The sequence below is a fragment of the Lepeophtheirus salmonis genome, chromosome 1, assembly GCF_016086655.4.
Source record: "Lepeophtheirus salmonis chromosome 1, UVic_Lsal_1.4, whole genome shotgun sequence".
In the NCBI taxonomy this organism is placed as follows: Eukaryota; Metazoa; Arthropoda; class Copepoda; order Siphonostomatoida; family Caligidae; genus Lepeophtheirus; species Lepeophtheirus salmonis.
Window position 1 is genome coordinate 15,713,753 of NC_052131.2, and position 15,502 is coordinate 15,729,254.

The window sequence follows — 15,502 nt, forward strand, 5'->3', positions numbered from 1 at the left end:
AAGAGAGAGCTACGTTCCAACTTGTTTAATAAACTACTAGAACCCCAAACCCCTTCAGCCCCGATCTATTCACCGAATGACTGTTTTCTGTTAAGAAAGATTTAAAAAAATACTTGGAGAGTACAATTTGACGGCCTTGAAGAGGTTTTGTCTGGCGTGCAAAGAGAGATGAAGGAAGTTACTGAAGAGGAGCTCTTCAACCAACTTAAAAAGTTATGAGACCACTGCCACGATGTAATAGCATCTCAGGGAGACTATGTAATATGATTACATAGTGATTTTAGTTTTTTAATAAAGTTTATAGATTGTTTATGACGCAACCTAATAACAGATCTAAAACATACATATGGTCAAGTCGACAATTAGTGGCTTGATAGTTATATTTGCAGATAAATGTCTGCTTGTAGTTATCTATGACATCTGCAAAATCATTCATACCATTGTTTTCTTTCCACTCTACAATACTTTTTAAATTTGTGCATCCATTTAATGAGGTGTAGTCACTTCTGTAAATTTCAGTTTCATTAAAATCCCCCACCATTATTACATTCTTTTTCCTACGTTCATCTTCTAACTCCTTTCAATACACCGCGAGCAATTTGATGTCCCTTGAGAGATCATATATTTTTATAGCATACAACTTTACCATACATTTAATTCTTAAAAATATCTAAAACTGAATATAATTTTATCCAATTTAAGTTTTATCTTTTATTATATTTTTGACAATGTATCCGGGGGGAATCAAGTTGTTTGCATTAATTTATCTAATTTACATATTTTATGTTTAAGAATAATTTAAAAAAATAGTTAATTTGCAAAAAAAAAAAAAAAACCTTCCAGGAATATTTTTTTAATTTTGTTACCAAGTATTTGAAATAAAATACCAGTGAGTATGATTGTCATTGTCATAGTTATTAGGTGTAAACAAACGTGTTTAAAAAAAGAAATCAAAAATTAAGGTGATCATCCTGACAATTTGAAGAATATTTGACAGAAAAGTAGCATAGCTGTCATGACGTTTCATTAAACTACCAGGGAGTAGCTATAACATGAAGAAAATATAAGGCCAATAGGCTGAAAGAACTCTAACGTCAATCCCAAATTGTACTCCGAGTCAAACTAGCACTTAAACACATGAAGGTAACTACTAAGAGTTACTCTCCGTTATATATAAGTACACTCATACGTAGCTACTCTGCAATTAGATGTTCGCTCCTCAAGAATGAAACAGTAATGATAATTGTTCGAGCCTGACGTTAGTCTAGGAGTACTTAGGAGATCAATTGAAGCTGGTATAAGGGACTTATTTGAACGACAACCGACTGATTTCAGTCCTTTTTTCTGTTTCTTTATTGAAGAAAGGTTGAGTTATACATTAAAGGTAAGATGAGATTATTTTTAACATGACTTGATGAGCCAGGGAGTATTTTAGTGTCTAGAGCAATCCCGGGTTGTACTTGAACTACACGCTCGTTTATATATGTATTATATAAGTATTTCCCTTTTTTTTTAAATAAGTTCGTTACTAAAAATGAGTCCTCATCTGACAATCAAACATATACCCCGACAAGTGAGCTTTGCTTTAGTATTTCTAATGATAATATCAACAAATAGTCTCACCTACTCCACTTTGAACATTTCTTTATAAAGTATCAAAGAAGAAACATAGCCTCGAAGGGGCGCAAATATATATATAGAATAATATTGTTTTAGTTTTTAAAGTTTTTGCTGGGTTTAATACCACAGAAAATATCAAGATGTCCAAGTATCATCATTATGAACAAACCGAATATATAATTGAGTCTTACCCTATTGATGAAGCTCCTCCACGTTCAACTTTTGGTAGTTCGCATACTACGGTTTGAGAATCACTGATGTAAAGCAAATTTAGTTAATAACGTAGTAAATGTATAATTTGTACTGCATCTTCTGACTTTTTCTTGAAAAATAACAATAAAAAAGACCCCAAGTTACTTAATAGTTAACCAATTACGCCATTCTCTCCATTTTTTAGTCTTTTTTAAAAACTATTTAGCCGTAGGAAAATTCCATAAAATACTAGATACCCTTAAACGTAGGCTCAAGCAAGCCCACTACAAAATGTCTATGAGAGTGTGATAAATTACTAGAATGACACAACATAAGTTCAGAAGGCTATTCGTCATATTTTTATAAAAAAACTAAGTATATATTTAATTTAAATAGCCGAACATATAGCTATATTTAAAAGAAAGCCTATAAAATCCATAAATCATAGTATTAGGAAATTATTTAATTCCAATATCAATCCTTTTTACAGGCTTTTTTCAAACAACTATATATTAAACTATTTTGGTAGAACCGATTTTTTTTTTTAGGTTTAGACCTTTTCACCCATTTTTTGATCGTTTGTTCTTTTTCTGAAAGTTTCCCTTCGTCGTCCAAAAGTTCTTTTTTTTCAGTTCATTTTTGAACTGTGGAAAATAAAATAAAAGAAGAAAATTTTGTAGAAACGGTACAAATAAATGTCCTTATGTAAATATAGCAACGAATCCAGAAAATTGGAAGCTGGTCAAGGTAATTTTTCATTGTGCTAGGTAAAATCATGGGCTTTTTTATAAAGAAAAAATAGGGTAAACTTTTGTAAGAATGAAAAGGAGTACAACAATTAGGAGTTATCACTGACTTCTTTATTTTTATGTCTTTCTAATTTTCAAAATGATCCATTGGCCTCAAACATAGCCTCGCACTGTTGTTCAACTAAGGTCTTGAGGTCATATTTGTTTCGGCGAGGAGTAGCACCGCCTCTCTTCTCGACTACGCCACAAGTACTGGCTAGGAACAGGGTTTAGGGGGGAACAGTCTGGGCATGAGAGTGCCCGAACCGACGTTTATGGTTTTAACCAAGTCAACTATTTCTCACCTTTCTTCATAGGATTTGCCTTGATTGCTATTGAAAGAAGTTGACGATGTCGTCGTACATAAGATTCCTGCCCAAATCCTTCACACTCTTCATCAATGCCCAATCACTGACATTAAGATCCTTGCCTTTCTACCTCATCGACTTGGTCGGAAATCAAATAATTGCAGAGCCCTTGTCAACCAAGATCCCAATTTTCCAACGTCTATTTCTACCAGGGGACCTCTCAAGGCTCTGACCTGAAGCCACCATTTGTTTTTACTGTATAATCAATATTCAGGGAGCATCCCACGACCTTCATTATCTCCTAGACACATACTTGGGCGTTGAGAAAATCCGACCTCCTTTGCCTTTTCTACTCCATGCTGAAAACTGTTGACTTTCGAAAGATATTTTTTTATTGCTTATTAACTGCAATAGTATGTAAATTTAAGTAAGCAAGCTACTTAATTTCAAATATTCATCCTAAAGTAATCAATATTGATTTAAAATCAAGTCCAAAATTTTACTTAGCACACTATCTAGTATTAAATTTTTGCATTAATACAAACCTAGTTATAGTCATTTCCTAAAAAAAAAAAAGTTTAATCTGGTCTAACAGCCATTTACCGAACTAAACGCTCAAATCAAGTTTTCAAATTTAAAATTGTTACCAAATAAAAAAGTTGGTGTAAATGGTCATCTGCACTAAGTAGTCGCTTTTTTAGTTTCCCTTGTCTGACCACTTTATACAGATTTGACGGCATTTGCGTTCTGAAGTATTTGCAGGTCTCAATGAGATAGACTTGAGTGTTCAGATTTATAAAATGTGTTAACTGAAGTTGTTCTAATCCCCCTGATAAGATAATTTTTGTAAATACTCTCAGTTTTTGTTTGTAAAGTTAGGCTGTATAACTGTTTACTGATGCCAAATCATCATCAATTCCAAATTATTCATCAAATTCATTATTAAAAGTTATGTTTTTTGGGTTTTTTTTTTCAATACATTTTTATTATTAATAAAAACTTGATTTAAATATGCCAACCCTTGTGTAAAGGATCTCCTATAACTAGGAGCTCTAATTCTTTTTTTCTTAACCCATTACAGCTTTAAGTTTCTTTGACGTCATTAGTATGATATAATAAGCTCACAGTATATAACTCATATGCAATTTGCTATAATAAGAAATGAGATATTCGCACGTTGAAGAATCTACTAACATACACTAAAATTCAAATTTTTTGCTTATAAATATTGAAATATACCGGTATATAGATTTTGATTCAATTATTTATCAAATATTCATATATGTAATACTTTAACTATTTTATTTAGTTGATTGTTTATTACTTTGCACTTTTTGCTATAAAATAATATTAATAATTGAAGCCCTTAGAATCAATAGTTCCATCGCATGAGTACTGATTAATTGCCTCTGAATTTATTATTTATATTCATAGAATAGTAAAGAAATATTACCTAACCACATAAAATATATACAAGTATTTATTTTTTAAATAATCTCCATGGATATAAAATTATATCTGCCAAAGGTAGGAAACCCACATAAAATCCCTTGTATAAAACTTCCCATATAAAACCTCAAAACTCTTACTACATATTTTTTTTAATTAATCTCATACATCATGGCGTTCCCTCACTAACACAAAAATACTTTATGCATTTTGCTTTCAACTCTCAATTCCCTTGTTTCACTGTATATGTTGTAGATATTCCAAAATGTATTCTTTTAATAAATACCCGTAATAATAAGTTATACTTTGCTTAGAGATAGGATTTGTGTAAGAGTATTTGGAGTGCGACAATACTGAATTAAGACTCTTCGTAATTTCAGTTGCCTGTTATATAATTTTAGAGGGAGAAAATAAATTACTGCTATAAAGAGGAAAACCTTCCAGAATTTGGGAAAATATTAGAATTATAGTTAAATTCTTATACCAAGGGGTCCTGCTTATCACAGTTTTTGGTAAAAATAAAAATCCGCACAAAATCGTGTTGTACGGGAACATTTTTTAGTACTAAACCTCATAAAATGTTATAAATTATTTTTAAGTCTATTTTTTACTTCTTTTTTTTCAGTATAGTTAGGACAATAAAAACATTTTATTCATCATACATTATTTAATAATTGATAGGTAGTTGTAAAATTATTTTATTATGATTTTTTAAATCAATTTAGACACACATTAGGGGTTAATTTTCATTTTAGAGGGATCACACCCAAGACTGATAAAATAAGTTACACAAAGAAGAAAGTGAACAAGCACCAACAATTTTTTTTTTTTAATAAATTTACTTAGTTTTTTCTTTACAGACATCCCTTCATTATACTTATACTCTGTTTCCAAAAGGATAGAAAGACCATTTCTTGTAGATCCCTCGTCGTGAAAATATATATATATATTGACCACCTTATTAGTTCTATGACAAATTTTAAAAAATACTAGAGATTGGCTTTGCTTAGGAAATTAAAATTAATTAAGAACTCCTCTGCTTAATGTAAAACATAAAATAAACACAGTAAATTTTATGAATTATTCTCACGTTGGTGTTATGGGTATGATAATACTAATATATAGGCACTCTTCTTTCATAGGATGAGGAAGTAGTTACTTTATTCTGGGTCAGACGTCGAACTTGCAATCTCACAGCTGCTTTCCGGAGCATCAAGGAAACTTCCTAAAATCCTGATATAATCTAAGGTTGTGCAGGTAAAATACGGGACCAAAATATGGGTTAAACTCTACCGCTGCCGCGTTTCTAGGGACCAAGGAACCCTTCTAATAGGATATATAATACGGGTTGTGCAGATGAACTGCTGGTCCCCTGTCATACTAAATGTATCTGTCAGCCCTACCCTGAGATCAAAGGAAACCTCCTAATATCCCGGAATACACCCCGGCTCTCAAGTTGTACAGGTAAAGTATTCGGCCTCAATGCAGTTTAAACTGCACCTAAGCCGCATTTCTAAGCACCAAGAATCACTTCTGATTTCCTAGAATACATTCCCATACACGGGTTGTTGGCTGTTGGTCCTGAGGCAGATTAAATGACTCCATCACCACTTCCTTGAACATCAAAGAACCTTATAATATTCAAAATAGATCCCAGCCCTCATTTTGTACAAATGAAGTGCTAAAAAATGTTATTAAATGGCCACCATGGGCTTGAGGAAAAAAAAATATTAGCAAAATCGCTTATGTAGCCATAAGAAGCTACATGAAAAATTTCAGGGATATACATACATTGGTTTGGTCGTGATGGAGGTAAAACACACACAGACAGACATTAACATTTAATATATAAATAACTAAGCAGTATTATCATACAGTATGGAATAAAATACTACGTAGTATTTTAATAAATGGGTTATTTTAATAATATGACAATGATAGTTTGGTTATATTAAAAGATAAATAACAGTTAGCATGATTGACTTATTTGACTAAGTACCGGATGATTTCAGGCTTTTTTTCTGTATCTTTTCGAAGAAAAGGTTGCGTTATACAACTAAGGAGAAGCATGCCGTACAAGTTAAGTTGTATTCTTTCCGATTTTAGGAAAAAATGCCAAAGAAAAAGAGACAAAGTGGAAAAAATGACATGATGGATTATTCATATTGGACAAGACTCCTGGATTGTCGTTGGAGATTGCAAGGAAAACTGCAAAGTTCAGTACAGTTGGAGCCATTTGAAATTTTAATAGAACGATGGTCTTCGTCTCTTCATAAGAACGAAGGTTCTTGTCCAAAAAGAATGAACATGTCTGCATTACGTCGAAGTTGTATATCTAGGACTGATTATCCATACTTCCAACGGATATCAAACCAAGTTATAAGAAGCATAACAAGTGACTTATAGTGATTTTCAAGTAATTTTATGTTTATTTGTCTAGTATGATGCATTTGACGTTTGAATATGTATCTACGTAGGAAAGAATGGTTCTTAGTGATATTTATCAAAGAATATGAATGTTAAAACTCGATATATTCATTCAATCCAATTTAAAATGAGAATGGCTCCAAGTTCATTAACTTTAAAAAAATAATAATTGAAATTTCCTTCGTCAATGTTTGATTCCATTAATTTATTAAATAAATGTAAATACATATTTAATGACGACGCAAATGACTCTAACACTATATTTTGTTATTTGCGGTACGTTTGGTTGGGGTCAACTCTATAGGAAGGTTTCGGACCATCAAAGATTTCAGGTGTGTTACAAAGCTTGGTTTTTAGATTTTACTGAAAAAAAATCCCTAATTATTTTTAAGAATCTATAGCTATTCACAAAAAATTAAAAATATTAAATTTTTTGAAAAAACAAATTAAAAATCAATTTCTATTCACAAAAAAAAAAAAAATGTTAAATTTTTGCTCTGCATCATAATTTGCCGATCTTTTTTTTTTTGAAGAAAAGAAATCCTTCAGAAATTATTACCCCTAAGACAGATTCAGATGTGACTGTCAGCCATCTGGGTTTTGTATTTCCCAGCTCCACCAAAAATTTGCTTGTTCATCATTTTCTATTTTAGTTCTTTTGTTGCATGTTAGATGGGATTACAGAATTTTAAGAAGCAGTACCCACTGTCTATAATAACACCAACCCAATAACTACTACTGATAATAATAAAAATGAGGATTGATAATATTTGGTTACGTCAAGTTTAAAACTTATTATTTCTTCTTAAAATATATTTGAAATACTCTTCTTTCACAATATTTCCCATAATTTAAAAGTGTTTTTCCCGGGATCTCAGTCAAAGAACATTTCAACGGAAATGAGAAACTTTATTATGAAGAATATGTTTACAAAACAAGGAGAAAGCTATAAATCTACATAATATTTGTTCATTAATTTAAGTAGAAAACCCCTTTAAATAGCGATCAAAGTATATAAATGCATACTGTTATGGAATGCATATGCACTATGCACACGTGTATTGGGAGTTGCATGGAAATATGGACACTCTTACTTTACTCTTATAACTCGAGATTGTGTGAACCAATTTCAGAACTTGAAATTGGGACAAAAACTGCATAGTTTATGTTTGTTTTGCTACATAGCTCATCACTCTCACTATCTCAAATGAGCTCAGAAAGATCTCTGCACTTATTGGGGCTGGAATATCTCCTACAGATATATTTGATGAGCTCAAGGTATCTTTAAAGATAGCCTACTTTGTGAAACAGCAGCTTGACAGCAGTGAGAAGGAAAAGGGATCTCTCAGATGCAAAATTTGCCTATGAAAATCAGAAAAAAGTTGAGGTGAGAGGCATTAAGGCATCCAAGTCAATCGGGGAAGTCAATGACAGTGTATGCATGAAACATGGGCATATGGTGTACAGGCCCATAAAAAAAGAGGGAAGCATGTTCTTCGTGTTGAAGGATAGGACTATGTTCCTGCCTCGTATGAAAATGGAGCCTCTCTATCGAGTCAAATGATTTGGAGGAGTTTGAAGTCGACTCCACCTAGGCAAATCATCAGGTTCAGCAATGAAATACCTTTTATGCTGTCAGAAATTTCCAGAATTTCCGTTTCATCAGTTTCAGAAGGGACATGGAAGGTGGTGACGTCATCACAACGGCGAAGCACGCTACCAGTGGGATAAGCCTTGCCTTCGTGACATCAAATGGGAATGTTCATCCCTTATCTGGTTGCCTGAGTGTCACCACCATTCTGCAGATGACAACATCGTCCAGCTGGCCAACTTCCTCCTCCCCTGGGTCGAGAATACCTTTCCCAGCCATGCAGTTGTCTTATAGCAAAATGGGACTCCTGCACGTAGGCTAAAAGCCACATAGAAGTCTCTTTTTGAAAAAAGCACCGGGCTGGACTTTTGCCCCTAATTAATGTGATTCCTGACTTGAATCTGCTAGATCTTACATGCTAGCTACACAAAAAGTCAAGAGCCTGACCATCTGCCACCCGAACATAGTTTCCTTTTAGACGTTTGTCAATTATCACTGGGATGTGATGAGTAGGTAGAATATCCTCAACGGGTGTACATCTTTAGACGCACATCCGAAGGCCGTCTTTATCGTTAAGGATTACTGTATGTAGAAGTAAATATTCGCAATGAGTGTTTGAAGAATATTGAAAAAAAATATATAGTGAAAGTGTTCTAATTTCGATGCAACACCCGGTTTTGTATGTAAGTTGGGTTTGTAAACAAATTTATTTTGTGAATTTAACTGGAAGATAAACAATTAAATTATATTCATGCACATAGAAAAAAAATACATGTAAAAAGACTGACCTGCTAACAATACTATGATCATCAATTTCTCTTTCTTTGATTTCCTTGTTGACTTGAGATTGAATTTCCATCAAGGCACTTTGAAGCTGGAGTATTCTGTAAATAATAATGTATTAAGATTAGTTTAAGTATTGAGTGGGATCTTAAGGTAGGTTACAACATATATCATACATGTACACGCATGAACATAAAAACGGACTAAAAAAAATAATTCTAAGAACTTTTTTTATTCTAATATTCAAACCTTTACAATTATCTCTTTCAATATAAAGACATTCTGTGATTTCAGATGGCACTTCAGTTAATTTTGTGATTCCAAAATTTAATTTATTATATAATATGTATTTTTTTTTTCAATAACTGCGTGAACATGAATGATAGATGTGGTAACTTTACCTTTAAATTATTTTTTTTTCCAAAATTACATTGTAGAACAGTAATTATTATTATGATTTTTTTTTTTTTTTGCTAATAAAAAATAAGTATTTCAAATTTACTAATAGCAAGATATAGAAAAAATTATTTTCTTGTTATTTGAGAAAAAAAATGAACTACTACAATTAAAATCCAAGCCAATGGATGTGTTGAGGATCCTTATATTGGTAAAAATATCGAATTATTTAGAGCACTCTCCCTTATGGTAGTAATCAGGCAAGGTCTGTCGAAGAAAGGACTTGCTTCTTTTGTGAGAACAATATAGGGGCATCCAAACACTTTTTATTTGAGTGTAAAACAATGAGAAATATATGGGATCACCATAATCTGGATTTTTTTTTTTTTTTTTTTTCAAAATTCAACTTTATTTTGACAATAAAAGATTTCTGTTTTATTTATATTTACCTTGGGTCGGGAAAAATAAATTTTATTCTAACCAAAATTTAGTATATTTTATATAAATTAAATATCAAAAAAATATATCCAAAATTCTGCTAAATTTTAAGGTTCCAAAAATAAAAATATCATAAAAACATTTGACCATTTTTTTCAAAATTTAATTTAAAAAAAGGAAAATAATAATTCAGCTATAGACCTCGCTTACGGTAAAACTGGCTGGAATCTCGTCTAAATATTATTTCAATAATATTACAAAAATGTATTTTTTTAGTTCACGTATGATAAAATTTTTACTTCCATGACTTGAGGTGTAACCAAAAAACGATTATTAATCATGATATAAAACACGGGTAAAGAAACATAAGAATATGTATTATATGACTTTATCACGTCATTATAATGAAACACCCCCCATGATTCGTCAAAATGTATTTGACGAAATTAATACTTATATAAGACTTCCTCAGAATACTCACTTATTGCAAAAACCATTACCAAATCAACTTACTTAGACTCCAAGATGGACCTTTGTGTGTCAGAGACCTTTGTACCAGAATTTCCTTTATTCTAATGGTGTAATATTCTTATATAATTATCAATGATCACTTCTTACATGAAGAATTTAAAGAAACTTACATTTTCTCTTGTGTCAAACATCTTATTAAGGAGTTGAAAAGAATCCTTTAAGTCCTTTACATCTGAGGATAAACTCTCCACTCGATTATGCGACGTAATTGCTTCTTCACGGGCTGCATATGTCATTTTCTCCAAGGACTCTCTTGTTGAGTCTGTATTTGAGATTTTGTTCAGGATGTCGTTGATTCTGAAAATATATACATTTTTAGGATAAGAACTGAGGGTAAGCTATCCTATTGCTTTTTTTTTCATAGAGGCTTTACTCGAAGTAGGAAGTCAAAATGAATTACAACCAAGATGGGGGGAGGGGGAGTAAAATCAAGTTCAATTTTAGCCCATATTTTTGTATACAAGGAAAAAATATTATTGAGTTTCCGCCCAAAAGTTTGAGTATTTGAAATAGTTTTTTGGCCTGCAATTTTTTTTTTCTTCAAAATGAAAAATCAGGTTCATTTTCTTCTGTATTAATTGAGAAAAGAAACTTTAGTAATTTTTTTTTGAGTTTAGCAACATCCGCTAAATTTGAAACCTCAAATGGAATCGTCGTAGCTCATGGACACTGCACTCGGGATAAATTATTCTCTTGAACTCAATGCGTGTACGTTCGAGCCCAGGTGATTTTATATATAGAAATATAATTTATATTTATCGACTTCAGATAAGATTTCTAGGTTAGTTGGAGTAACTGTAATACTATAATTATAATGTTTACTTAAAATTAATCAGTACAACAACTGCATCTAACCAAATTATGGAACATTAAAAAAAAATCAAAATCAATTTACAAATACAAAATGTCGCAAAAAAGGTCATTCTCAAATGGCTGTAGATGTTACGAAAATAGGCATTTGAAGACTGAAACTTTTCATCAATATACAACAGAAAGTTAAAAAAAAAACTGAAACATACTTTATTACTTTAAAGTATTATAAATTTATTGCGTTAAGTATAAAAGGGCTTTAGGGAGCCCAGTAATTGCAAGTTAGTTTTTTCTTATACCATTGAAATTATTTAAAAAAATGAGTTTCATTTCTATGGGAAGGGGGGGGGGAGTGATGGAAACTGATTAATTATTTTCACCAAAATATTACCTAGATATATATATATGGTCATTAAAAAAGTTAAACTAAAATTAGTTTCCTCATTTTTATAAATAAAAAATCTCCCCCCTTACATTAATCGAGTCAAATCTTGACTTGAGCAATACAGCTTGACATGAATTCAAGCCACTCATGTACAAAAAAGATTGCAAGTAAGTCTCAAGTTTTATTTTCTTGATCAAGTCAAGTCATTTTATTAGAATCTTATAATAACATCAATTCTGAGGAACGTTTTCTTAAGTCAAGCCCAATACGAGGATTTAAATTTCAAGTCATGGAAAAGTCTGGAAAAAAAAGTTTAATTACAGTCACAAGTCCTATAGAAATTACTTGAGTCCAAGTCACTTTGACTCGAGTGCCCGTGTCAGACCACATCTATGTCACATAGATTTGAACTTGAAAAAAAAGGTGGACTCTGGTTTTAACCCTGGGTCTATTTGTGAACATTATTTTTTACGTAGCTACTGTACTGGGGTATAACGATATTCCGAATATTTAACAATGTATTACATGATACACAATTGATGTACACTCAAAATAATGTTGGTTAAATTTGAAATATTTTCTTTAGTATTTCATAGACCTTGCACCCGTAAATATCAATTAAAGTTCAAAAAATACACGCTTGAGTTGAAGAAAAGGAGAAAAAAAAGTATACTTTTTTTAAATTAATCTTAACAATATTAGTTTGGTGTATCCACAAAATAATGTTTGTGATTATTATATATAAAACATTATAATTGAATTTTTGATAAAATAATAACTTTTAACGAATTTGAGGTACCAAAAATGTTCTCATTAATTTTAATTAAATGTAGTCTGATATATAGAGTAACATCTGATATTACATTAGGATCAATACATATGCTCTAAATTGAAAAAGAGAAAGAGGAAAGCAAAAGAACGGATTAAAAGCGAAAATTTTATCAACTTCAACAAACCATTACCAAAAAATAGCAAAATTTATGAATACACCCAACAAAATACCCCATACGTCATATTTAAGTTTACACTTTAAAAAATACTCACTGCTCGAATTTTGATGGAACCTTTTATAAAAGTGAGCTTGTGCCCTATACTAAAATCATTTACAAATGGAATTATATTATAAATATAGTCTGTATTTTCAAAGACGGCAAAACGGAAGGCAATAATTATTGTGGTGGAAAAGTTATGCATGCCAGAACACCCGAAACAAGATGGTCAATGATATCAGCATCAGTGGACAGCCGTGTATGGCATTAAAAAGGTATTGGAAACGTAAAGAACGGTGGTCAGAAAGTCTGAGGAAGGTCTGAAACGAACAATAAGAACAAAGGGCATGATTATGCAAGTAAAAATTGCCTTGCTAGAAATCCAGTCTGGACGAATCACAGTATGGCCAAGAATATAAATTTGAGCGATGTTAAGATTAAAAATGACTGGGGAACAAAATCAAGAGCGAAGAGGAACAAATATCTTATCACAACGCCAACAAATGAGAAGAGGTTGTCTAGAGTCAAGCTACATTTGAATGTATCCAAGAATAGGTTATTCCTAGCTCCCTGGATCTTAATCCATTATTCAATCCCAGCAAAGGCCAGGAGAATTGCATGCAACAAGTTGCACGGGTCAGTGAGATCTTTGGAGTTCACCATCCAGGCTGCATGGGGTGACTGGACAGAAGACTACATCTGTAAGGTGTATGCAACTTTTAGGAAAAGGATAGAGGTCCTCATTGAGGCTGAGGGAGGCCATCTACTATAAAAGATGTGGATTAGAGTTATAACTCACTGGGAAAAAAACTTCATAACTTCGGTACGTCAAGCGAAGAGACGGTAAGTGAAGGAAGAGTATTATTGGCTGAAGAAGTAGAAACACAAAGTGAAGGGGAAGGATCTCGACTTTTCCGAGTTGTTTGGTTAATTAGCACTTCGGGGGGTCACGGAAACACATAGAAGGTCTCATTGTGTGGAAGAAGTTGTGAATTTGGCTCTTATAGATTATTCGGAGGAGAGGGGGGGTGAGTTCTCTCAAAGTCCATCCGTTGTGGTTGACTAAGGGATGAGGCTAGAGGAGATCATATCAAATTAAGTAAGGCATTACGACTTTTTCTTATGTCTACCATGAATCATGACAGTAGAATTAATTTCAGGAATACTTTGTACGGGAGTCGTAGTGTGCAAATTCGTACTGGCGTTTTTCTTGTTGGACATCGATGAACACGGATAAGAATGAATTCAAAACCAAATTGAAGTATTTTTATCCTTATTTTACACTCATGGTACTTATTCAAACTTAATTATATGTTATCTAATAATAAGTCTTAATATTATATTATATTAACTATCATTTGATTTTGTGATAATTTTATCGATCATAATTTTTGGATAAGTTTACAGGTAGGATTATACAATCATAGTAGCTTTTAATGTATATTTCTATACCTAACAGCTATACAATAATATTAAAAAAAACAATAATTAAAAATTAAACACGTCTTTTATTAATAATGTAATTTCAATTAATTTTCTTATTTAAAAGATATGAACAAATCAATTTTTTTCATATTGGCACTTAGTTTAAAGTCTATAATTATGTCTTCTGTTCAAACTTAATTATTTGTTTGTTACCTATATGAAGTAATTATATAATTAAGTATCACTGAATTGAGTCATAATTTTATCGATCACAATTGTTCGAATAAGTTTTCACATGGGGTTAGACCATTTTTGGAATTCGTATTGTATTGAAGATTTTTCAGCGGCAACATTGTTACCACTCATTGTTGCGCATGTTCAACCCCGAACAACTGTAATTTCTGACGATTGGGCAGCCTATCGCAACCTTGAGAAGGAATTAGATACGGTACACTTTACTGTAGTGAATAAGTATAACGTTGTTAATGGATTAACTGGAGCTCATACTCAGACGATAGAGTCTTTGTGGAGACATCTCAGGGCTATGCTAAGACGGTCAGGAGTAATGAATACAACTCGCGAGCTTTTCCAGACATATATCAACGAGTTTATGTGAAGGAAGCGTCTCAAAGTTATTAATCTTTTTATTGAATTATTGACGACATTATGAGCCAATATCCAATATGAAGTTCTCTCATATTTTTCAATTATATTTTTAAAGTTCACTCATGTTCCACCCTTTTTATTTTGCTCATAACTTAGTGGATTTGATGGCATAAATGTTCCTCACAATGATATCTACTACTTTCATCCAAGATGGAGAAAAAGTATATCGGAAACACTATTCCCCAATTGGACTGGTTCGATAGCTTTGGATCAAAAAAAACATTTTCTTTCGGAAGGGTTGCAAATTAAACGAATTGGAAATTTGGAGTACTTTATATATTATTTTATCTGTTGTTTTAGTATTATTTGTTCAATTGTTTTATATTCTTGTGATTGTTTTATTTTGTTATATGTTGATTCCTTTGTTATATATTGCCAATTGTTTATTTCTTGTGATTGCTTTATTTTGTTACATGTTGATTCATTTCTTCTTAATTTTTTGTAACTACGATATTTTTGTTAACTGTTAAATTTGTTAGTTATTAAATGTTTATATATTTATTAGTATTCTCTGTTTTTAATTTATTAGTATATTTTAAGTTTTTTTAAATTATTAATATACTCAATATTTTTATATTTATTAATATACTCTGTTTTTAATTTATTAATATATTCTAAGTTTTTTCAATTTATTAAAATACTCAATGTTTTTAATTTATTATAATATAAATTCTTATCTTTATTTAAGTATATCCTTCCACACA

General features: G+C 31.5%; 1 protein-coding gene across 1 annotated transcript in view; it reads right to left on the reverse strand.

The window, feature by feature from the left end:
* Nucleotides 1–15,502, reverse strand: part of LOC121118722 (uncharacterized) — a 93,517-nt gene that overhangs the window by 5,800 nt on the left and 72,215 nt on the right. The window contains exons 5-7 of the mRNA XM_040713314.2: nt 10,634–10,820; nt 10,506–10,564; nt 9,164–9,259 (exon numbers count right to left, since the gene is read on the reverse strand). Coding sequence (XP_040569248.1) covers nt 9,164–9,259; nt 10,506–10,564; nt 10,634–10,820 — 342 coding nt within the window. The remainder of the gene's footprint in view (nt 1–9,163; nt 9,260–10,505; nt 10,565–10,633; nt 10,821–15,502) is intronic.